Source organism: Balaenoptera acutorostrata, chromosome 4 (assembly GCF_949987535.1).
Source record: "Balaenoptera acutorostrata chromosome 4, mBalAcu1.1, whole genome shotgun sequence".
Lineage (NCBI taxonomy): Eukaryota > Metazoa > Chordata > Mammalia > Artiodactyla > Balaenopteridae > Balaenoptera > Balaenoptera acutorostrata.
In genome coordinates this window covers 57,860,597-57,885,123 of record NC_080067.1, presented here as the reverse complement: position 1 = coordinate 57,885,123, position 24,527 = coordinate 57,860,597, and the positions used below count along the sequence as shown (strand labels likewise).

The window sequence follows — 24,527 nt, the reverse complement described above, 5'->3', positions numbered from 1 at the left end:
ATGTTCAATTCCAGTATGTATTCGTAGTCTAAGTTTCTGCCTCTTTCTTTATAGTATGGGTATTCATATTCAATATGATTTTAGCGACCTATTTATATGTGTGTGTTTGTCACAAATTACATCCACTTTTTTGAAGTAGAAAGAGTATGAATAAATAAAAATAAAAAGAATTTCCTTCTCTCTCCTCTTTAGTTAATCCCAGAGATAATCCATCCTTCATGGTTTTGCTCAAATACTACCAAGTTCATGAAGACATTTTTGACTCTTCAAGGACAGACTGATTCCCTCTCCCACCTTCTAAGAACACATTTGGATGATAGTGGGTTATTATCATCTTATAAAATTTAATAATTGATTATATATTACTCTCAAATATAAGGTCACATTTAGAGTTGTTTCTTTGCTTTAGGATTTAGAGCCAAACAAATAAAAACAATGCAAAAAAAAGAAAAATAATGACAAAACATTGTGCCACTTGAGAAATGAATATGCTTTTCTTTTTAAATCATAACTACCTAGAGTTTACCAAATCTCCTTTCTGCTAGACTGCTCAGATTCAAATAAGAATCTCGATCACTGCATTCGTATTGACCCATCTGATATTCTATGCTTCCTTTCTTTCTTTGTTCTGATTTTTTTTACATATCAAGTGACCATGTACATACAAATCAATTAATAAATATATATTATTATGAAGTACAATATCAATTATTACTCTCTATTGAGTGCTTGTTTTCCCCCTCAATTAGATTGAAAACTCTTTAAAGATAAGGACTGTATTGTTCTTACTTTTTATCCTGCATAGAAGACGTACAGTTCTGCAAACAAGTGTTATATATTTGATGACTGACCACACCAAAGTTATATTTATTTCTGTCATTTGTCTGATAATACTTGAAGCACTATTATTGCATAGACATTATAGTTATAAGAATTAACAGGTCTCACAACCATTTCTAATAGAATAAATATAAATTTAGTTGTTCATTAAAACTGATACACAGTAATGTTAATGAAAGCTTGTTTTAAATGGTTTAGCCTTACATGACATTATGAAGTTAGCTAAATGTAATTCTTCAAATGTAACTAGTAAATAAACTAGCACTCTATTATTTTTTCCATGGATGGGTAGTAGAGACATAAGATTACTAAGTAAAATATTTAATTAGACCCTTTACTAAAAATTTGCCAAATATCCAGAGATATCAGTAGTTCTGAAATCTTTGAGAATCTTTTTCTAATATAAATCACATGTGCTTGAATTATGAATGCATAATTATCTCTAAAATATCCATATCAAAATAAAAGTATCTATTAAATTTCCATCAGATAAAAATCTTATGTTTGCCTAAGGTAGATCTCCACAAAGATAATTTTTTAAAATTTTTCTCTAAAAAATAACATAATTTTATTCTAAATTTAGAGATGGGGCTGAAACACATTTTTAACACTAAATTAGTTAATGTTTTTTTCATTTTTAATATTTGAAAATATATGTGGATAGTTTCTATTTTCAAATATGTTTACTATATAATACCTCATCTTAATAGTGAAGAATTTATTTCATATTCTCTTTCAACGCTTGTCCATAAGTACATATGCTTATCCTATTTACAATAAAAATATTTAATACTATTTTCCTCTCAAGACTACCTAATCAAAGTATTTCTCACTGTTTCCAACACGATAATTTTTATTTATTTTTATTTTAACTATATACCAGAATATTAAAAAATAACTCTATTAATAATTATTTTAAATACATTTTAAAGGACATTTATATAACATGTATTAGATAACCAAGGACAAAGAGTTAAAACTGGCTGAGGACAAAGAATGTATATAACCAAAAGTGAAAGAAAGTCTAAATGTTTACTAAAAGAAGTGTGAGACTGAATGAGATATGATTATGGAGAACTCTAAGATGAAACTGGGGAAGAGAGGTTAGCAGCCAGAATCCACTATCCCCTAGCCTTTTTTTATTTTCAATCTTATTGCAGTTTTTCTTACCACCAATAGCATTTTCAATGCAATGATATTGATAGTCCGTGTTACCACTTCAAAGGAAACCACAAAAGGGTCTTGGTTGAGAAACTAACTCCAACCTGTTCCTAGCTTCTTCAAAACAATGCTATCATAGGAGGTATTTTTTTCTTCTATGCTAATTCTTCTTTGTAATAAACAAAATATATTTTTAACATTAAATACTTTAAGCTGGAAATTTGGCTGCTAGATAGCTGTATGAAATTTTTTACTGAAACATTATCACCTTTTTAGTTATTGCTAAAACAAATAAACTTGTAATATTTTTCCTCTGGGATGGCAAATTCAAATTAAAATGAATTATATTATCTGTTTCAGACATCCTGATATTTCCTGGCAATCAGCTGAGAGCAAATCTCATAATTAGCCAATTTGTACATTGGACCCCAAAATTCATTTCCTTAACACCAAAACATCCAAATTAAAACACAGCTTAGGATTTCCTCTGACATGGGATCAAATCTTATTTTCTACTTAATGTCCAAAACTCTTCCAAGTGCCAACTAAACAGCAACTTTTGGATCCCACACCCAAGAAACCTTGGCTTACCTCGTTACTGTTAGACAAAGTATTAACAACAACAACTAAAACCCTACAGTCTTTATTGTTGCAGTTCTCCTGGCATATCAGCTGTTGAGTTGGTTGCGGTATACCACACAGGCAAAGTGTGCTGAAACAAATGTTATGATAACTTATTCTTCATGAATTAATTCATTTAAATACATTTGCACAAGGCCCAACACATATTTTAGGAAGTGACCAGAATACATATGTTCTAGAACTAATGTCCCAAAACTCACCTAAGAATGTTTCACTAACAAAGTTTTGTACTTTATCATGTTGAGAGGAGGTCTATAAAGGACGCTGACTCTTAGTGGTGATTATTAGTTTACAATGTCTTTAAGAGGAACAAAGGAGCCAACTAAAGGTTAAATCCTAAACTGCAGTAGAGCCAGAACAAATATTTACCATTGGAAAAATCATCCATCATCAACACCAACACTGCCTGCCATTATACAGACCAAGTTCTTCATTTTTTAACTGGTTAATCTTTTGTCCTGCAATCCAATTATTCAGAGTATGGCATTTAAAGATAGGATATGAACATGAATATAGGATTCAAATTGGATCAAAGTCAGGTCCTCATCAGTTCTGAATACATTTTTTTAAATGGGCAAAGCTTATACCAACATAACACAGTTTATTTTATGGGATCTTACTGTATGTGAGTACAACAAGTAACAGCGTGAGGCAACATAAGGGGTGGCCAACAGACTTTTTTAAACTAAAATCAGTGTATATGACTTTGTGGATGTTCAAATCCTTAAAAATACTGTTACCACAATTTGGCATCTAATTTGAAATTTTCAATTGGAAGACTAGTCACTGCATCAGGATTTTCAATTTAAGAAATTCACAAAAATATGAGAAAAATAATTGCTAAAAACAACTAAGCTATAAACAATGCCATGATTAAAGTTAAATGCATTAAAGATAGTGCAGATACTCACATTCAAATCTTGCCTAAGAAACAAATGACAACACTATGATATTTAAGATTAATTTAAGAAGATTATTATTAACATCTCTTTATATATCTTCTAATATAGAGAGTTTTCATTGGTGGGAAGTCATTCATCCCTATGCAGTGAAATTATAAGAATAACTGAAGCAATGCATGATTAGACATGATGGGGAAACTAATGCATACTTGAACAATGGTACAGAAATATTTTATATCTACATTGACAGAGTGTATCTATTATATCATCCACCATACTCCAAATTCAAAATAGAAAACTAGAAAAAGATCAAGATCTCACTTTGCTTTGCTAACATATCTCCTTCCCCAAGACACACAAACTTGATTGACAAAAATCATTCCTTTTTATATTTTGAGATTGGCAGAAACACAGATTATGATTACATAGAAGGGATTAGAATAATAATAACTATCACCAAAGAGAAAAATAAACTGATTCTCAATGGCTAAAATAAATTATATTAACAATTATTATAAAGGAGAATATAATTCAAATTATTTTTTCAAAATATTTCAGAGTAAAGAATGAGTGAGGTATCTTTTTGTGCCCAAATAACACAAATGATAACTTTTAAGTGTATAATCAGGGAAAAGACTTCGATCAGTTAAGATTAAAAAAAAAAAAAAAAAAAAAAAACTTTTGTAATGAATTGTACTCTTAGCAAATACCTTTAACTAAAATACCACAGATAAAGGTGTCTTATTAAATGATATAGTTATTTTACTCACCAAATTGTGACAATACTATAAAAAATAAACTTATACAAGTAGAATAGCAAGTTTATACCTATTTCAGAGTACTTAAAATTTTATTTTAAATGATATTGTTCTATACTTTTCTTCAAAATGAAAGATCACTAGTTTGATTTTCTTTTACATGTATATACATTACTGAGTTGAACTCTTTGACACTTTATGAAATCAATGCATGTTTTGCAAATCAAATAATTCAATCAAAATACATTTAAACAAAATATTTCTAATTATATTTGATAAACTTAAGAAACAAACAAACAAACCTACACAGAAATGGTAATCATTCCGCAAAGCTAGTCCATACATATATTCTTGAAGAGAATAAAAACTTGTTTCTACATTCATGGCAAACCTCAGGCAATTTTAAAACACTGTAAAAAAGACAAGTAGAAGAGAGAAAAATCTGCCCAGGGACTAATTCTTCTTAAAAAAGGCCCTGCCATTGCTGCCTTTCACATTTCTATAAAGCCAAGTTAAGAAGAGCACTCCATAACAATGTGAATAATTTCATTACCTTTTATATTAAATATTAAAACCAACCCTAGCTGTCTTTTGTCAAGTAATTTATGAATATTTATAGAATTTATTGAAAATATCAAAAATTTTGCTTCAAAATCAGCAAGCATAGAACAATGAGTGACACAAAGCAAAGCAAAACAAAACAATTCAAAACAAAACTATCACATATTTCATGGATTGATGGGGGGAAAAAAAAGAGAAATTTCTTACCGAGTACCCCAAGTCGATAGTTGACTGTGATGACGATCACATTGCCATAACTTGCCAAGACACTCCCATCATATAAATTTCCAGTCCCTTCCATATATGAGCCACCATGGATATACACCATCACTGGTTTGGGACCCCCACTGTCCCGAATATCTGAAAAACAAATGGTTGGCAATTGTCCTTATCCTCAACGCGCATAATAAAGCAGAGAATACATTTTCCATTTTAGGGACAAGAGGGAATGATTTTAACATAGTTATTTCAATTCCTGTCTTTGTTAAAGTGTTTCTTAAGCAACTTATATTAAGATCTATTGCAGAAAAGAGCAATAGATATCCATTGTTTTCTACCTAAAATTTTGTTAAATATTATAAACTGAATTACAAAACTTGGACAAATTGGAAGTAGGTGTGAATTTGAGTGCTTTTTTTTTTTTATTGACCCCTGATGTGACAGTAGAATCAAAAGAAATAATAGAATGATAATGATTCTTAAAACTTCTTTTTACAAATGTTATAGACCTCATATGGAATTTATGAACCATAAACTAAGTACAATGGTATCACTGCTACTATGAATAAAACACCGTTTTTCCATTTCTTAATTACTGTAAAGATATGTACTGAATGCATCATAATTACATGGAATAATTTATGCTCCAATTTGAGAACATAATTACAACACTGTGCTATAGAAGTTGCAAGAAGTTTCATTTAACTATTCAAGTACTGTCAGATGAATGTTTAGGCAATAGAGTCCAAACATCTATATTTCTGTCTTTGTTGCATTTAGGGGACTTTCATTTAAATGATATTTTTCAGTTCAGTCCAGGTTATCTGCTCATTCCAATTATCCTTACCCTTCGGAAGAAGAAAACAGACTAACATATTTTTTACCTTCTTTTTGTAACTATTCTACTCTTCTTAGCCCCACTTTGGCTCTAAGATTCTGTCATACACACATGAGACAGAATACAGCTAAGTCCAAGCGTAAAATGCCAAAGTTTAGGGTGATGTTAAAGTGATTTCTACAGCTCTAAATTTTAATCAAATGTATGTGCTTTTCTAGGATACTTTACCCCGATTATGAAGTTTTCAACAAGGGTCTAGAAATAATACATAAGGGAAACACAGGATAATTTTAATTGGTATTAAAATATACTAATTTCTAGAGATAAAAATGCTAAACAGTATATTGGTGAACATGGTTTTAACTATTATGTAGATTGAAGTATTATATGTGTACATATATCTATATGATTATGAATATAAACATACCTAAAACATTACTATTATATAATGGTCGATGATCTCTTCTGCCCACAATTGAAACAAAATTACATCAAGTGTATTATCTTTCTTTTATGACAATATTAAGTGTCATTTAAAAGTATGGCTTTGTTCCTTTGCTTTTGACATTTTTTCTCAGACAAATCTCCTACATCATAACAATTGAGGTTTCAACATTCAGAAGGGACTAACATGATATAAACTCATTGAAAAAACTGGTGATAATTTAGAGGCCGCTTTACATTTCTTGTAAAAAAGATGACTAGTGTAAATGCTTCAATTTTTCTACTATAATAATAAAGTGATTTCTTTCAATGAAAATCATTTTAAGATCAGGAATTGTAGCTCAACTTGTTTGTCCAGATTTTCAAGTTGGGGAAATAGCTAACTGCAGAATTTAGGACTTTTAAAAAAGACTACTTTACATTTGACTTAATATTTAATATCAGTGTATAAATTTATCATAATCTCCCCCTCTCCCTGCGAGGGTGTACTCGAGAAGAGTGTCTTATTTTTTAACTGGTGAGATGAGGATACTTTGACATTCACTAGACTCAGCTACATTTAGTGAAAAAAAAAACTAAATTTATTTTCTCCTTAAATCGTTGGGAGGGAAAATGATATTCACTCATTTGTAAGATCTGGGGGCTTGTGGAGATGTTAGGCTTACAGAGAGAAAACAATTCTTCTGAAATTGTCAAACTCTCCTCCTTAAATGCCTGTTTGCTGCACACAGTTTTAGAGTGTTTTTCTAGTATGGCTGGCACTGAAAAAGCAATAATAAATTATTAAACTGAAGCCATTAACTGACTGTTCACAGCAGATTCTGTGCTCTTCTAATTGTATGCTTGGAGGTAGCACAGAGGGAGGCTGTTTCAGAATTCTTCTTTAATTAAAATTACATAGAATTACAAAGCACCAACTGTGAACAGTAATGAAATCTTGGTAGAATCGTTCTGTTCACCTGGAAAACAATACAGGCACACATTGGGAAGACCTGCCATATTTTATACCTAATAACAGAATGGAGTGGACATTGTCAGGAAACACTGAAAATACGATAATAGATTCTAGGAGCAATTTTGAGTGGTATATCTCTATTTTTCTTTGAAAATTAGACTTGAAAAGATTACTGATTGTTTGGGCTGATTCTAATCTCCAATTTATCTTCCCAAACTTCTCAATGATTTCAACTTTGCCTAAGAACTTAGTGTGTCCAGCAGAAACCTTTCCAGAAAGTTTTATAAAATTCTAATGCTGTGTTCTGAACAGTATTTCTTTTTGCTTGAAGTAACCCTGAAGTTAATGCTATATGGTGTATTAATTGCCAAAATAGGTACAATTTTTGTACATAACAACTCAATATTACTAATAAAGCTTGGAAAATGCCATATTTATATTACAGAGCAATTAGAATTATTTGATAATGTTTTATCAGAGTGGTCAACCTTAGACTTTACTTTTGATAGTGTTTTATCATAAGTTCTATCTTAGACTTTACTTTTCTTCATAGTCTACAGGTCTTTTTTTATGTAAATATAATAGTAAAGTGTTTAACTATGATAAATATAATAACATAATAATATAACAATACATATAAATAGTTTAAATTATATCTCTATTTACTTTGATTTAAAAAAAAAACCAGACTCTATAAGTGAAATTGATATATCAGATAGCCTACCATTGAATGCTATCTGCTAATGCCATCATTTTAATAATAAAATTTGGGGTGGCCACTATGTCTTAGTTCAAATATATTAGATGTAGTAGCTTATAATGAATTTATTAGAGTCATGTTGTCCCTCTAAACCTTGTCTCATATTTTCCCTTAGAAATAAAGTAGATTTTACCTAAGATATCTGACTTTGCCTAAACTAGCTGCTACTGACCTTACTAAAATCAAAAGAATACCCAAAGACTAAAATACTAGTTCAGGTTTAGTAAAACTACAAATATTCCTAAAGCATGTTTATATTTTCTGTTATTTGCAATGTTTTAAAGCTTTGCTAAGCATCTAGGTGTCTGAAAAAAGTGGGAAGATAAAAGAGAAATACTACACTGATGATTATTTTTCTTCTAAAATTTTTATGGTAAGAAAGTATTTAAGATTTTCAAGTTAAAAAATAATAAACCGGAATCTGAGTAGACATCTTGATTTTTAATTTTAGTAACTATTTTATCTTTCTGATAAACCAAAAATTTAAGCCAATGTAGCAAGTGCCAACAGCTCTAGAGCAGTTAATGTGGATTTATGAACCATATTTATTTTGCCTGACAACCAATGTTTGAAGTCATAATTCCCTTTAATAGTCCTAGTGAATTCATGTGTCCCAATGTTCATTGCAGCACTGTTTACAGTGGCCAGGTCACGGGGGCAACCTAGATGCCCGCCGACAGATGAATGGATGGGGGGGAATGTGGTATATATATACAATGGAATATTACTCGGCCATGGAAAGGAATGAGATTGGGTCATTTGTAGAGAAGTGGTGGATCTGCAGACTGTCACGAAGGGTGGGGTGGGTCAGAGAGAGAAAAACGAATATCGTGTATTGACGCATATATGTGGAACCTAGAAAAATGGTACAGATGAACTGGTTTTCAGGGCAGAAATGGAGACACAGATGTAGAGAACAAACGTATGGACACCAAGGGGGGAAAGTGGCGGGGGTGGGGGTGGTGGTGGTGGGATGAATTGGGCGATTGGGATTGACATGTATACACTACTATGTATAAAATGGATAACTAACAAGAACCTGCTGTATAAAAATGAAATAAAATAAAATTTAAAAATTCAAAAAAAAAATAGTCCTAGTGAATAATTATTAGTCACATAACTCCTTAAACATGTTTACTGCTTTCTCTTTCCTTAAAGGACTCATGAAGTTTTTAATTGCCCATAATTTTGAGTTTTGGAGCATTTAACAGTTTTAAAATTGTGGGGTATTGCCTCAGTTAAATCTTTCCCTGATGCATTTAAAGATATTTCAAGATTTTTTTTGCCCCCTACTCATTTGATGAACCTCAGCTATTATTCAGGACCAGCAAAAGAATATAGAAGTGTTGGATGAATCTGCATTTGTTAAACTGGACTTATGATCAAAAGAACAATTTTTAGTTAAAAAACATACAAAAATCTATGAGAGCAACTTTTAAAAAGCTCTATGTAGGATAGAAAATTGCATTTGAATATTGAAAAATTAAGGTATTCCCAGCACAGTTTAAAAAATTAAATATCTCTTAAATTCCCAAAATAAATTGGTAGAAATCTAGGATTTTGCTTTGACCCATTTTTAATCACTTCATTTTAGTCTTTTTGAAACTATGGAAAAAGCCAATAAAATATGCAGCTCTTATGATTATTATTAAAATTTGACACAGTTGTGTTTGGCCTAAAAGTGGTAAAAAATAATGGCAAAAACACAAATGAGAATTAGAAGTAAATAACAGTGCTGCACTGAGAAGACTTGGATGAGTTTAAGTGAATGAGGGGCACGCCCCAGTCAATGTCTCAGGTAGCCTCTGAATACAGTCTTGAGACAGAAACCTAGAAATCAAGTAAAAGAGTTGGGCTATCAGGACATAATGGACAATTCCATATAAATGAGCAGATAACTAGACTTCTGACTGAAGTAAAAGGAGTAGTTTATCAAGTAGTTTAAATTTGTTGCTTTATCTAATAATGCTGATTCAAGATTTGAAACAAATTAAATGTGAAAATCGGCCTTGGTTTTCATTCACCCTCACATCAACAGAATAATTTTCAAACAAATTCAACAGAAGATGTTCAGACTTTTCTACGAAGGTTTTTATCTGGAGGGTATTTGAATTTATCCTTCTTGTCTTCTAAACAATTACCCAAATAACACAGAGGAATAGACAGAACTTGAATCGAACTGCTTTGACTCTACACTTTTGAGCATTTAAATATATTTATTGATTTGATAACTCTTATGATGACTGGCTTAGTACGTAACCTAAATACTACCTGCCAATTTAAGTAGGGGTTTAGGATATTTTTAATGGCTATTTAAAAATGTTACATGTGCTTCAAAATAGGTCTCTGAGATATATTCACATTTATAGGGCTTAGCTCACTGTGGTCGCTCAGAGGTATCATCTGTAAACATGTAAATATCTCACTTGATGCTGTTTTACCAAAAAAAAAAAGAAAAAAGCATATTAAATCAGCAATCAAAGTATTTGTAAAACAAGAAAATGATGTATACTAACCTTGTGAGTATACACTAAGAATTTAGGAAGTCTTAGGTATTATTTACATAACAAATGTCCAAGAGTTAAGGATTTTCAGTGGGTTCAACAAATCTCAAAGCCCCCAAGTGGAAGCACTCTTCATAGGGAGAGCACTGGGAACAATAACCCATGTCCTCAAAGTGAATAAATGTCTTTGATGTTTTAATACTTCAGATTTCCAACAACGTTAAAAAAAATCACAAATTGCATTTTGATATTATAAGTCTATTTTTAGCTATTTAGCATTCAAAATGTCAATCTTGTACAGCTATAATGATTTATTTCAAATATTAATGACTGCATTGTATTTAATCTTTAATCCACTGGTGGTGTTCATGGTAAATGAATTTTTAATCAAATGTCATAAATTTCATTTAATCAAAAGAATTCTTAAATGTTATAAAAATATTAACTCAATATAATTTTTAAGCTTTTAATACTTTGCTTCTATAATTTAATTTTCTACTATGAAGTAGTTTATTAAATATATATATCTTAATGAAAACAGTTAAGGATGCATTCATTCATAGTTGTACCTCATGGAACTAGCATGTCTGCTGACCTGCTTGTGGATTATTTTATTTTGGAAAATCTTTCTTACCATATTATTAATATCTTTATGAGATTTAATTTCTACCGTTCTGGGAATTATTTTTAAGCCTGAGATTACATTAATTATCTCTATAAGAATCATAACTAGGATGGTATTAAAAAAAAAAAAACTAATTGGAGCCAAAATGAACTGAAAGAATCAATGGCCCTCTCTAGACACTCCATTTAATACCAGGTAAAGGTACACAATGGAATGAGAAATGTCAAATCAATCTAGTGAGTACTTACATTTACAGAGTATGTCAGAATTGTATGTCATAAGAAAGTTGGAAAGAGAAAAGAATTGTGTTATTAGTACAGTAGGAAAAACATTATTACTTATAGTTGGCAACAATTTGAAATTCAGAATATTTTCATTTGCCAATCTCAAAATTACGTGCCTTTGAAATTAAGGGATATCCACCTAATCTTCTCAGAGTATTTAAGTGGTTGCATAATGTTTATTACAGTTATCTAAATAGGTGTAATACCCTTCATATCTATACGATTTCATTTATTTATGTGATATTTAAGCACATCAACGGAAAACAGTATTTTTTTAATCTAAATTATATTGCTCAAGAAACACTTTATATCAGCCTTTAGCTTGTCCTTCATTTTACTGGGTGTGGGTTTTTTTCAACAAATATCAAATATAAAAATGAAACATTTTGATATTGGGTAAAATATTTACATAGATTAGAAAACATGCAAAATGGGTACAGAGAGACTACGGGGGAGAGATTGTTAGTTCAGAGAATATGGACAAGTTTCAGTCAAAATGTGGGATGAAACATATCAAAAGTCAGTTCAAGAAAACAAAAAAATGCCCCCTTTTTAAAAGGTTGTAATGGTTGGCATCAAAAGCAAAACTTAACACTCATTTTTTAAAAAATTAAAAATGTGTATTTATATGTAACAACAAGCAAGAAGACAAAACACATCAAAAACGGGAATTAAAAACAACTCTTCAAAAAAGACAAGAAGTAAAAAAATAGAAAGGGGTGGAAAAAGTGATTGAGGCCCTTGTCATGCAAATAGATTTGGTGGAAAAAAATACCTTCATCTTCAGCACCGTCATTATCACCTAAATCATCTGTCTGTTTCTTTGTAAGGGGACCTAGGATTGAGAACGGAGAAATGGAGGGGAAAAAAAAAGACAATTCAAGAATAAACAAGACTGAGGGGAAAAAATAAATGTAAATACCAAAATTCTCAAGGATATTTCCAAAAAAGAGTGGGAAAGTGGTTACATCAAAGTTGATTACCTCTTTTGTTTAAGAAAAAAAACCCTTTCCCTAAAATATCTCATAGAAGATTTGGTTTGTGAATATATCCAGCATAAAAAATACGTTATGGTTTGAAACTCAAGTCACAAGCAAAGGAAATGATTTTTTTTAAAATACCCACTGCATACAAAAAAAGTAAACAGTTTTATTAGATGAAAGAACTTAATTTATTCAGTGTCTTTTCTAATTTGAATTGGAGACAACAATAAAGAAAGTAGGCCAAACTCATTCTTTAATTTGGGACAGTATAATAGCATTAAGGAAAACAGAGATACAAAAAATTTTAGGTTTCTTTTTTCTTTTTTCTTCTGTATTTTTTGTAAAAGCATTAACACTTAGGTTTTATACATTTTCATATCATACATTTTTCAAAACTGTGACTTTTTAAAATTACTTGTCATTATACAAATATTTCCCCATGTGTTTTGATTAAATATTAACCGTGGATTTAAGAAATTTCAACTTGCACAAATGTATGAATAAATAATCTCATCACTTGGTAGAGCAAAGGTACCACTGTAGAAGTTGGTGTTTAGCAATTAAGGTAGTTACAGAGTCAGGGTTTATATTTCATAATCAATTTAGAAATATAATGGAATTATGCCCTAGTACAATTCCATGCCCAGTATAGTTATTTATAATGGGATCATATTTTAGGATAATAATTGTATTAAAATACTGTGAATGTTTAATAAATGTTTTATTATTCTTAACCACACTAATTTGCTAAGAATAAAGGTGCACACCAAAGGGGAAGTCACAGGCCATATGAAAGTAATTTTAAGTGTCACATGATTGACATATTCAGCGCACAAAAAAGCAGGTGAAGCCCTACATTTCTTTTTGTTTCCACAACCATTTAATTTGTATGGCATTTCATAATCCTCATGCAAAAAGCAATCATTACAAACACATAACACTCAAGTTAAAAGACAGACAACCACATAACGGTAAGCAAGAGAATTTTGTCATGCATAAAATAATAATTATAGAAAAAGGAAGAAAAAAAGAGGGCTGAAAGTCATACATTGATTTCAATAATATAAATAGTAAAGAAGCAGGCATTAACTCTAAGCACACTTCATAGGGAAGGATTGTTAAACATTTTGAGAAAGATTTCTAAGTCTTTTCAGCGATTACTATGCATTATGTTTGTAATTCAAAACTACACCTAATATCACAGTCTTCAAAGAATTAAAGAACACCATCCCAGAAAACAGAAGGAAAAAATGAGATATAGGTGAGTTTCATCAGCTCAGAGGGACAGCCTTGAAAAATAGTAATAACTGGCAAAGATCTAAAGATTGGAAATGGAGAAATTGATGATGTAACTGAAGGGACCCATTGACTACTTGATTGTAAGGTCATAGTTTCAAGGCCATTCCAAATACGGACAGAGGAACTGTACACAGTAAGTTAAATGATATATTTCACAGTCCTGCAAGCAATCATTCCATTAAGAAAAAACCTAGATGAAAGCGATAGTTTATAATTAGCACTCAGTTGCAAGTTCACAGAAATCTACATGTCTTGAATATGACCCTGTTTAAATGCAGAAAGTATCCTCAGTATTATTTGATGTTCATGCAACAATGTTGCTGCATTGCTGAAAAATTTTAAAAAATTTAATTTAAATTTAAAAATTGCTGTATCAGAACTATATTTGAAATATTTCCAATTTTTAAATATCATGTAAAATATTAGACTTAGAAAATTTTTAATTTTTCTGTAATTACCTAAAGGAGTAAATGTTCAAACCTCAACAAAAATATTTTCTTGCATTTTTGTTTTTAAGGATACTATATAAAAATTATGGTTTTATTTACTAGTTAACGACACAGATTAAGTGGTAGTTATTTATTGCTGCCAAAACCACACCTGTTTTTCAATTTTAGTTAAATTACTTAATTTCTTTGACTCTTGGCTATATTAGGAAACCATTAATGTGACCTCAAGTTTTTCTTTGCTGAATTGTTAGTTCAATAATTTTTGGAGACAAATGTAAACCTATCACAATTAAATTAAGTGTGGGGCTTTCTAAGTTATCTCTCTTGGATGATTATCTTTCTTTCTCCTCCTAGGGTAGCCAAGGCAATTTACATAACTCCCTTCTTTGGGAAATCATTCAGGTTCTACAGACAAGAGCCAATAGTTTTACATACTTTGCACACATACAGAATTGTTAGCTCTTGGTCTACATGAGATGGGACAGTAAAAGAATCTTTATTAACATATGATCTCCCAGTTGTTTGCATGGGGAACATAGTTCTCAGTTGCTATTTGACTCTGGGTCTGCATTAGTAGATAAACCATGGAAATGATACTGTATATACGAGAATTTTTCTGTGAAGGGAATGGTTGAACCAGCCTTTTGCTACATTATTTATTATCACCTTCCCTATTCAGAAAGCTGCATGCCTCTAAGTGATGTGGGATAATGAATACATACATACACTATATAGAACATCCTTTACTGTAGCAAATCAGAAGGGTTAGAAACAGATTACAGATATTGTTTCAGCATCATGAATAGATGAGGGCATCATTACCCTTGGGAAGGATTAAGTCACTCTGCCAGCTAAAGAATTTTATTTATTGAATACTATAGGTTTGATTTAAAACCTTATTATTGGATGATATTAAATTGTTCCCACATTATGGGTTCCAGCAGTATTTTAGTGAGTCAAGCATAGCTGGGTTTTCTTAACATCAAGAATTTTTTACACATCTGATTTTTTGAAGGTTACCTGGGAAAAAGAGGACTGATAACTGTTTTCCCACCAAAAAAAAAAAAAAAAAAAAATTATAAAAAGAAAGAAAGCAGATTTCCTTTATCTTGTGTGCCTAAAGGAACTGAGAATAAATATCTGAGAGGTTTTGGGTTGCAAATTGAGAAACTAACTCAACATTGGTTTCCCTGAGGAAGCCTCAGTAGAGTAAACATAATATGTTTGTGGATTACAGAAACATCCCTATATGATCTCAAGATTCATTATTCCCAGGCTGGAAAGAAAACCATTGTCTTGATCTCCCTTCTTTCTAGGATATTAGTAACTCTGGCTCATTTTTCTTTTCTTTTAATCTATTACTGTTGATATAATTACTGATGTTAAAAAATTTTAAGTAGAAATCAAATATCGTAAGAGGTAATTGTCATTAATTTTCTTATGAAAATTAGGCAACCACTGTTTAGAGACTATGTATGTATTCCTGCAAGTTGATCAACATGATTTCCCTAAAGGGTAAAACATTTATCCGTCATAATAAATAACAATCATTATCAACATTCCAACCACAGCTTATGCTTCTTTTAAACTACAGATAGTGCATCTTCAATACCAGCAGTTTAAATGGGTATCTTAAATCACCAAAATATAAAGCAAATGAGTCCTCTAAAACCTGAGTGTAGAAGTGATTTATCCTATCTTGAAACACTATAGGGTCTGTCCTCCTTGAGGAACTCACACATAGCTTTTATTAGAGTTAATAAGAAAGTGGACCTCATGTCTTTTTGAAAGGGAGTGAGAGTAAATACTATATTTAATATCTCTTACAGGCAATAAATAGATTCAGTGGTGAAACAACAGGACTATGAAAGGTAAAGGGACTCCTAACCATAAACTTTTAACTCACTTAAACCTAAAATAGTTCCTTTGCCATTAACATAAGTATAATTCAAAGTTATCAGCCTTTACAAAAGATGTATGATGCATTCTTACATTTCAGAATCTGACCATAGTGCTTTTTATTTTTTCAAAAAGGAATAAAAATATCAGCATTTCTCTGTAGTTAACTGGAGAATAATTATGAGCTTCAAAATAATTACTATCCACCCACACTAATGCTGCTTTTTATCATTCCCTTTGATGAAAGTCTAATATACTTTAGGTCTCAAATACATTAGAACTGATTATAAATTCCTTCATTACAGGTTCAATTCAGCAGAAATTTTCCGTACTTTGTCACACATATCTGCAAAAAAAGGCAAGTAGGTTGAGGGTATCATTAGCTCCTGACTTAGAAAGCTGTCCATGAGAACATGTGTCCTTCTTAAGAGAATATGTCTTTGAAATTTTTAGGATTATTGAGAGCTCCAGGCTCCATTGAGTCCCACTGTGATAGATGGCGAGCCCTGGCTAATGACACTGCTATACTCTTTCCCCGCCCTCTTTACCCAACAGCCTTTGAGGTAAATTGACTCTAAAGGATTCCTAAGGCAGTTTCCACAGAATGGGAAATTTTAAGGATGTTACCATTGTTGTTCTGGAGCAACTGGAAGCAGGCTAAATCTTTTCAGGGATGTTCTTAGGACAAATTTATTTATAAAACTAAGGTCATGGATGTAAAAATCTATGTCTGAAGAACATATGGAGGGCAATAACAGAATTCGATCCATTTTAAATAAAAATAGCAGTATATTACTGTATCTGATTTTTTTCCAAACTGATAAACATTAAAATACAATGACTTTAAGAAATCAAATATCGGGCTTCCCTGGTGGCGCAGTGGTTGAGAATCTGCCTGCCAATGCAGGGGACACGGGTTCGAGCCCTGGTCTGGGAAGATCCCACATGCCGCGGAGCAACTGGGCCCGTGAGCCACAACTACTGAGCCTGCGCGTCTGGAGCCTGTGCTCCACAACAAGAGAGGCCGCGACAGTGAGGGGCCCGCGCACTGCAATGAAGAGTGGTCCCCACTTGCCACAACTAGAGAAAGCCCTCGCACAGAAACGAAGACCCAACACAGCCATAAATAAATAAATAAATAAATATTTAAAAAAAAAAAAAAAAAAAAAAAAAAAAAGAAATCAAATATCACAACAATTGGTGTCATTGCAAAGGTATTAAATTTTACCCATTGAAATTTAGTTGATTTTATATAACTGCAATACATACCTCTTAAGAGTGGAGAAATGTGTGAAAGAAACTGATTTGGAATAATAATTAATTTGATACTACTGTATTATTTAAAGTTATCACCCTTCTTAAACTATCAATTATACGAACATATATCAAAAAATCATGGCTGGAAAATAACTTTCTCTCCTGAAAATTTTTTCAATTAAAAAGACAACATCTGGGCTTCCCTGGTGGCGCAGTGGTTGAGAATCTGCCTGCCAATGCAGGGGACACGGGTTTGAGCCCTGGTCTGGGAAGATCCCACATGCCGCGGAGCAACTAGGCCCGTGAGCCACAACTACTGAGCCTGCGCGTCTGGAGCCTGTGCTCCGCAACAAGAGAGGCCGCGATAGTGAGAGGCCCGCACACCGCGATGAAGAGTGGCCCCCGCTTGCCGCAACTAGAGAAAGCCCTCGCACAGAAACGAAGACCCAACACAGCCGTAAATAAATAAATAAAATTAAAAAAAAAAAAAAAAGACAACATCTTTGAATAATGTCATACATCTACATTATGATAAAATTAAAATGTAATGCAAACAGCTGTGATGAGATATTAGAAGCAAACTTTGGAACAATTGATAGTTTTCAAAGAATCCGTACCTGTGCGAATTTTGGTGGCACTAGTATGTCATTCGTGACTTTTGAGTATCTTTTAGGTGAGCTGACTATTTAGGCTAGTGGTTCATATGTACACATGCTATGGAAACTGGCGTCCAAGGGTATGTAAGCAGCAGGCATGCTTTACATTTATCTTTGTGTTGGAAGAAAATGCCAGTATGAACACAAAACATATTCCCTCGGACAGTTCTTTAGAGGAAGAACACAGTAGAAAACATGACTCTTGGGAAAAACAGAATCTGATGTTAAAATCCAGAAAAAGGGGAAGAAAAATCTTTTTGGTCCAGTATACTAAGAAGACTTTATTTATATTTATATGAAAAACAAGTTTTTTCTTCATAAAATTACCATGATTACAACACTTTGAAGTCAAAAGCAATCCTGTCTAAAATAAAAATTATAGGATCTGGGGTAAATTTTTTTAGCTAGATAAAAAGTAAGTAAAATAGGTTAATCCCTAATCTGAACATCACCAAATTTGCACATGCTCATTATTTTTTATATTTGTTTGATTTTTTAAAAAATGTAGATACAGTATTTTTATAGCTTGAAGAATGTCAGAATAATGTTCCCTTCCCATCTGGAGCAGCATGGCTGTATGCTATATAAACCCTTCAGTACTTTGTGAAGATACACTCTCCACTGCCCTGGCTTTCCACATATTATCCAGAGATGTACCTGGAGTATGGTGAGGACACAAGTGTCACCAGAGGCTCAGCACTATCTCAACAAGGCTGGAAGATTGAGATAGCATCAATAGTCCAACCTGCCTGTCACGGCTGTCAGTATTCAGTCATCCAGTCATTCAACAAATGCATATTATGCTAGGTCCTTAGAATACAGTGGGCAAAAAAAGCAAGACACTTGCCCTCATGAAAATTAATTTTGTTGGAGAAAGATACACTAAACAAATAATCACACACATAAACACATACAAATTGTGTTAAGGATATTAAGTCTTGATGTTACCAGAGGTTATACAAGGGGACCTGGTTGAGCCCAGGCAGTCTTCATTGAATGAGTGCAATGTAGCCTGAAGAGTGAAGGATAAGTGAGTACTAAGCAGAAAAAGAGGCTGCAGATGGGTAGGTAGAGCGTGAAGAAGATGCCAGACAGAAAACAATGACGTGTGCAAAGGCTTAAAATGAGAGGGAGCCTGAAGGTCAGTGTGGCTGCCATATGGGGAGTAGAAGAGAGAGTAGTGCATGGTGAGAATGAAGAGATAGACAGGCATCATTCAGAGCATGCAGCTCCTCTAGCCTGGGGATTTTTGTCTTAATCCTAAAAGCAATAGGAAGCCATTTAAAAGGTTTAAGCACAGACTGATAAACTCTGTCCTATCTGAATCTTAAACAGAAAATTAGAAAGAGGCAAAGTCATTCGAAGAAATATGGCAGAGGATATTGTATACAGAGGTTTTGCATTATATTTTTATCAGATGAGAATAGTTTTATTAGAAGAAATTAGATCAGGAAAAAGAGGCTACAATGTCTTATTCTATTTTTGTTTGCAAATAAAATGAATGTCACCAAAATGCAAAATCTAAGACTCCAGCATATCTGAGATTTTATAAATATTTTAAAGTTTTCTATTAAGCACATATTTAGATCTATTTTGCCAAAGAATTAACCTACAGAGAATTAACATATCCTAACTATTCTTATATTCATAGAAAAATACAGTCCACAAGCTATTTCTGCTTGGATATCTCACTCCCATCTCAGTATAACAGGGATGCCCAGCATGTCTACCTCAAAACCAGTTTTACCTCCCAACACAGGTTCTGCTTTCATAGGTATAACCCTTCCCTCTGTTTCTAAGCTATAAATGTGGAAATAATCTTGAACCATTCCTTCTTCCTCCCTTTTGCCTTAGCCAGATTTCATAAATTTTCCAAGAGAAATTTTGTTCTTGTCACCCTCTCCCAAAACTGTCTATTTTTAGCCTGGTCTGTGGCCACAGTTACCATATGCCTGCATTATTACAGTAGTCTTGTAGTTGCTCCCACGATCATCCAGACTCTAGACTGTCTCTCAAGCCATTTTGTATGCTATAAGTTTTTGAAGTAGTAGATTATAATAGTGGTGAACCCAAAGAGAAAAGGATTTAATAATCATCAGCTAAAATGTACACACATTCAACTCCTTCTAAGACTAAAACTGAAAGCACTCCAAGGGAATGGGAATGCAAAAGTATATACAACAATCTTGTACTGTGAGTTTTAAAATAGCTATAAAGACAGATGAAAACTAAATATAGTTTAGCACTCATTTTGATGTTTTAGAAATTCATGAGCAAAAATAAGATTTTTTAAAATTCAAAATGGAAACAAATCATGTAAAATATTTTTTAAAATGCAGTTCAGATTAGTGTTCATTAAACACCACTTTCATTGTTTCACTACTCTGTTTAAAAACCTTTACTATCTCCTTATTCTGTATTATCTTAGACTAAATGCCCCAGACTGAACCATAAGACCCTCTTTACTCTTTCCAGATTTTATCTTTTCATTCCACTGAAAATATACAAAATATGTCATATCTGAATTCTAACAAACATTTAAAGAAGAGCTAATACCAATTCTTTGTAAACTCTTCCAAAAAATAGAAGATGAGGGAGTGCTTCAAGATTCATATTACATGCTCCGCAACAAGAGAGGCTGCGATAGTGAGAGGCCTGCACACTGCGATGAAGAGTGGCCCCCGCTTGCCACAACTAGAGAAAGCCCTCTCACAGAAACGAAGACCCAACACAGCCATAAAATAAAATTAATTAATTAATTTAAAAAAAAAGATTCATATTACAAGGCCAGCATTACTCTGATATGAAAGCCAGACAAACACACTACAAGAAAAGAAAATTACAGGCAATATCGCTGATGAACACAGAAGCAAAAATCCTAAAGAAAATGTTAGCAAACCAAATTCATTACAAATACATTATCATTCAAATACATTAATGGAATCATATGCCATGATTGAATGGGATTTATTCCAGGGATGCAAGGATGGTTCAACACTTGTAAATCAATGTGAAAACACCACATTAATAAAATGAAGGATAAAAATCAAGGATCATTGCAATAGATTAGGAAAAGTATTTGGAAAAATTCAACATCTTTTCATAAAAAAAAAAAAAAAAAAACACTTTCAACAAACTCTGTATAGAGGGAAGCTATCTCAACTTAATAAGGGTCATATACGACAGACAAATGTAAAGCTGAAATCATATTCAACGGTGAAATGCTGAAAGCTTTTCCTCTAAGATCAGAAACCAGAAAAGGAGGCTCACTTTCACCACTTTTTCTCAACATAGTACTGGAAGTCCTATCCAAAACAATTAGGCAAGAAGAAATGAAATGTATCCATCAGACAGGAAGTAGCAAAACTGTCTCTATTTGCAGATGATCTGATATTATATATAGAAATTTTTAAAGATTCCACCAAAAAAAAAAAAACTAATAAACTATTTCAGTAAAGTTGCAGTATACAAAATCAATATACAAAAATCAGCTGTGTGTTTGTATAACAATGAAATATCAGAAAGAGAATTTATGAAAACAATCCCACATGTAATGCCATCAAAAAGATTAAAATTCTTAGGAATAGATTTAACCAAGGAGGCAAAATATTTGTACACTGAAAATTATAAGACATTGATGAAAGAAACTGAAGAGGACACAAATAAATGGAAAGACATTCCATGTTCATAAGTTGAAAGAATTAATATTGTTAAAATGTCCATACTACCCAAAGGGATCTACAGATTCAGTGCAATCCTTATCAAAATTCTGGTGACATTCTTCACAGAAATAGAACAAGTAATCCTAAAATTTGTAAGGAACTCACAAGTTTCCAAATAGCCCAAGCAATTTTGAGAAAGAAGAACAAAGCTAGAGGCATCACACATCCTGATTACAAACTATATTACAGAGCTACAGAAATCAAAACAGTATGGTCAATAAACCCATGCATATATGGTCAATTAATTTTCAAAAGAGGAGCCAAGAATATACAATGGGGAAATGATAGTTTCTTTAATAAATGGTGTTGGGAAAACTGGACAGCCACATGCAAAAGACTGAAACAGAACCCTGTCTTACACCATACACAAAACAACTCATAATGCATTAAAGACTTGAATATAAAACATTAAAACTCCTAGAAGAAAACCTAGAGGGTGAGCTCCTTAACATTGGTCTTAATGATGATGTTCTGAATTTGATACCAAAAGCAACATGACAAAAGCAAAAATAAACAAGTAGGACCACATCAAACTGAAAAGCTCTGCACAGAAAAGGAAACCATCAACAAAATCAAAAGACAACCTATGGAACAGGAGAAAACATTTGCAAACTACATATCCAATAGGGGGTTAATACCTTAAAATGCATAAGGAACATGTTCGACTCTGTAGGAAAAAACACAATTTAAAAATTCAGGACCTGAATATATATTTTTCCAAAGAAGACCTCCAAATGATAAACAGGTACATGAAAAGGTGCTCAGCATCACTAATCATCAGGTAAATGTAAATCAAAACCACAATTAGATATCACCTCACATCTCTTAGGATGTCTCTTATCAAAAAGACAAGAGATAACAAATGCTAGAGAGGATGTGGAGAAAAGGGAACACCTGTACACTGTCGGTGGCAATGTAAACTGGTACAGCCAATATAGAAACAGTATGGAGGTTTCTCAAGAAGTTAAAGATTGAAGTACCATATGATTTAGCAATCCCACTTCTAAGTATATACCCAAAGGAAATGAAATTATTACCTCAAAGAGATATCTGTACTTCCATATTTATAGCAGCATTATCCACAATAGCTAAAGTGTGGAAACAACCTAAGTGTCCATGGACAGATGAATGGATAAAGAAAATGTAGCATATACATACACAATAAAATAGTATTCAGCCTTAGAAAAGAAGGAAATCCTCTCATATGCAGTAACATGGATGAACCTGGAGGGCATTATGCTAAGTGAAGCAAACCAGACAAAGAAAGACAAATAGATAAATACTGCATGGTATCAATTGATATGTGGAATTAAAAAAAAAAAAGTCAAACTCATAGAAACAGTAAAAAAATAAGTGGTAGGGTCTGGGGAGTGGGGAAAATAGAGAGTGGCTGGTAAAAGGGTAAAAACTTTCAGTTATAAGATGGATAAGGTCTGAGGATCTAAGGTATAACATGGTGACTATAGCTATAGTTGATAACACTGTACTGTATAATTGAAATATGCTAAGACAGCAGAACTTAAATGTTCTTACCAAAAATCATATGTGAGGAAAAAACAAACAAACAATAAAAATAGAATACTTCTTTTTCCATTGTGAGTCTTGTCACTGTTGCACAGAAAAGAACTCTCACACTCATACCTTGTGTTTTTTTTTTTTTTTTTTTTTTACCTTGTGTGTTTTATACCATAGAGTTAATTCATTAAAGTTCTAATTATAATCAACTCAGAGAGGAGGAAAAGAGATGGGTAATCATGAGTATCTCCTCTAGAATAATGTGTAAAAATTTTTACACCGAAAAAAAGGAGTACTACTGTGTGTTTCAGCCTCAACTGCTGTCTTCAGGATATGAACTAGAGGTAGTTCTATACTCCTCAGCAAGGCCTGATTGTGAAAATACCTTAATTCCTTGACCTTACTACATTCTATCTCCATAAGTGAGATAAATAAATTGAACAAGTAATTATTAAGTTCCAGTTATTAAGTTCCTATTATCCAAGTGGGTCTCACTGAGAAATAAGCCAGTGAAGACAAGCCCTCGAATGTTAAAGTCCTGAGGAAGCCAGGCTAGTGGTGAGTGTGTGTTCCTGAGATGACTTCTTGAGTTTCCAGTCTCACACATGCCCGTCCTTGTTAAACAGCTGTGGTCCTCAGTGAAGCAGTTTTATCCTCTTTCTACTCCATGCACTCCTTTCCACATAGGTTGTCTCTCTCTTACCATGCAAGTTGGAATCTGCTGGGGACACAATTCTGTGCTCCTTCTCGCCTGATACAGTAAATGTAAAGCTTACACTAGATACTACAGAAACACTTTTGAATCCAGTGATCATACATGCCCAGATTCATAGGGCAGACACTAGAGCTGGAAGGGACCCTGCTGAGTGACTATCAAACCCTCTCACTTCACAGGTCCTGAAGAAAATAAGAGTGTGAAATGACTTTGCCTAGCCCCAAAGCTAGTCAAAAGTAGAGCTAGGTCTAGATCTCAAGTTTCTTATCTAGTTAGCTCCTTTACAATAAGTCACATGGCAATAAAAGACAAGCAGAGAAATGGAAAAACTGGGCGTGGAAGTATTTGATGTAGTATAGATCTCTTTTAAATAAACCACAAACCAATAGACCTACCATAATTATATAACAACTATAAAGCCATTAGTATTCCCCTAATCAGCATTTTATTTAGAAGTCATAGAAATGCCTTTAAATGGAAAACCAGAAGAATATCAAAAACAAGCCAACAGATTAGGAAGGACAAAGATCATAGGGTTT

General features: G+C 32.5%; 1 protein-coding gene across 3 annotated transcripts in view; it reads right to left on the bottom strand.

Moving 5' to 3' along the window:
- Nucleotides 1–24,527, bottom strand: part of NLGN1 (neuroligin 1) — a 735,835-nt gene that overhangs the window by 483,314 nt on the left and 227,994 nt on the right. For 2 of the 3 annotated variants that reach the window (XM_057545961.1, XM_007173570.2), the window contains one exon: nucleotides 5,072–5,224. In XM_057545961.1, coding sequence (XP_057401944.1) covers nucleotides 5,072–5,224 — 153 coding nt within the window. Of the gene's footprint in view, nucleotides 1–5,071; nucleotides 5,225–12,268; nucleotides 12,329–24,527 lie in introns of all 3 variants that reach the window. The other variant, XM_007173568.2, reaches the window with a different exon arrangement.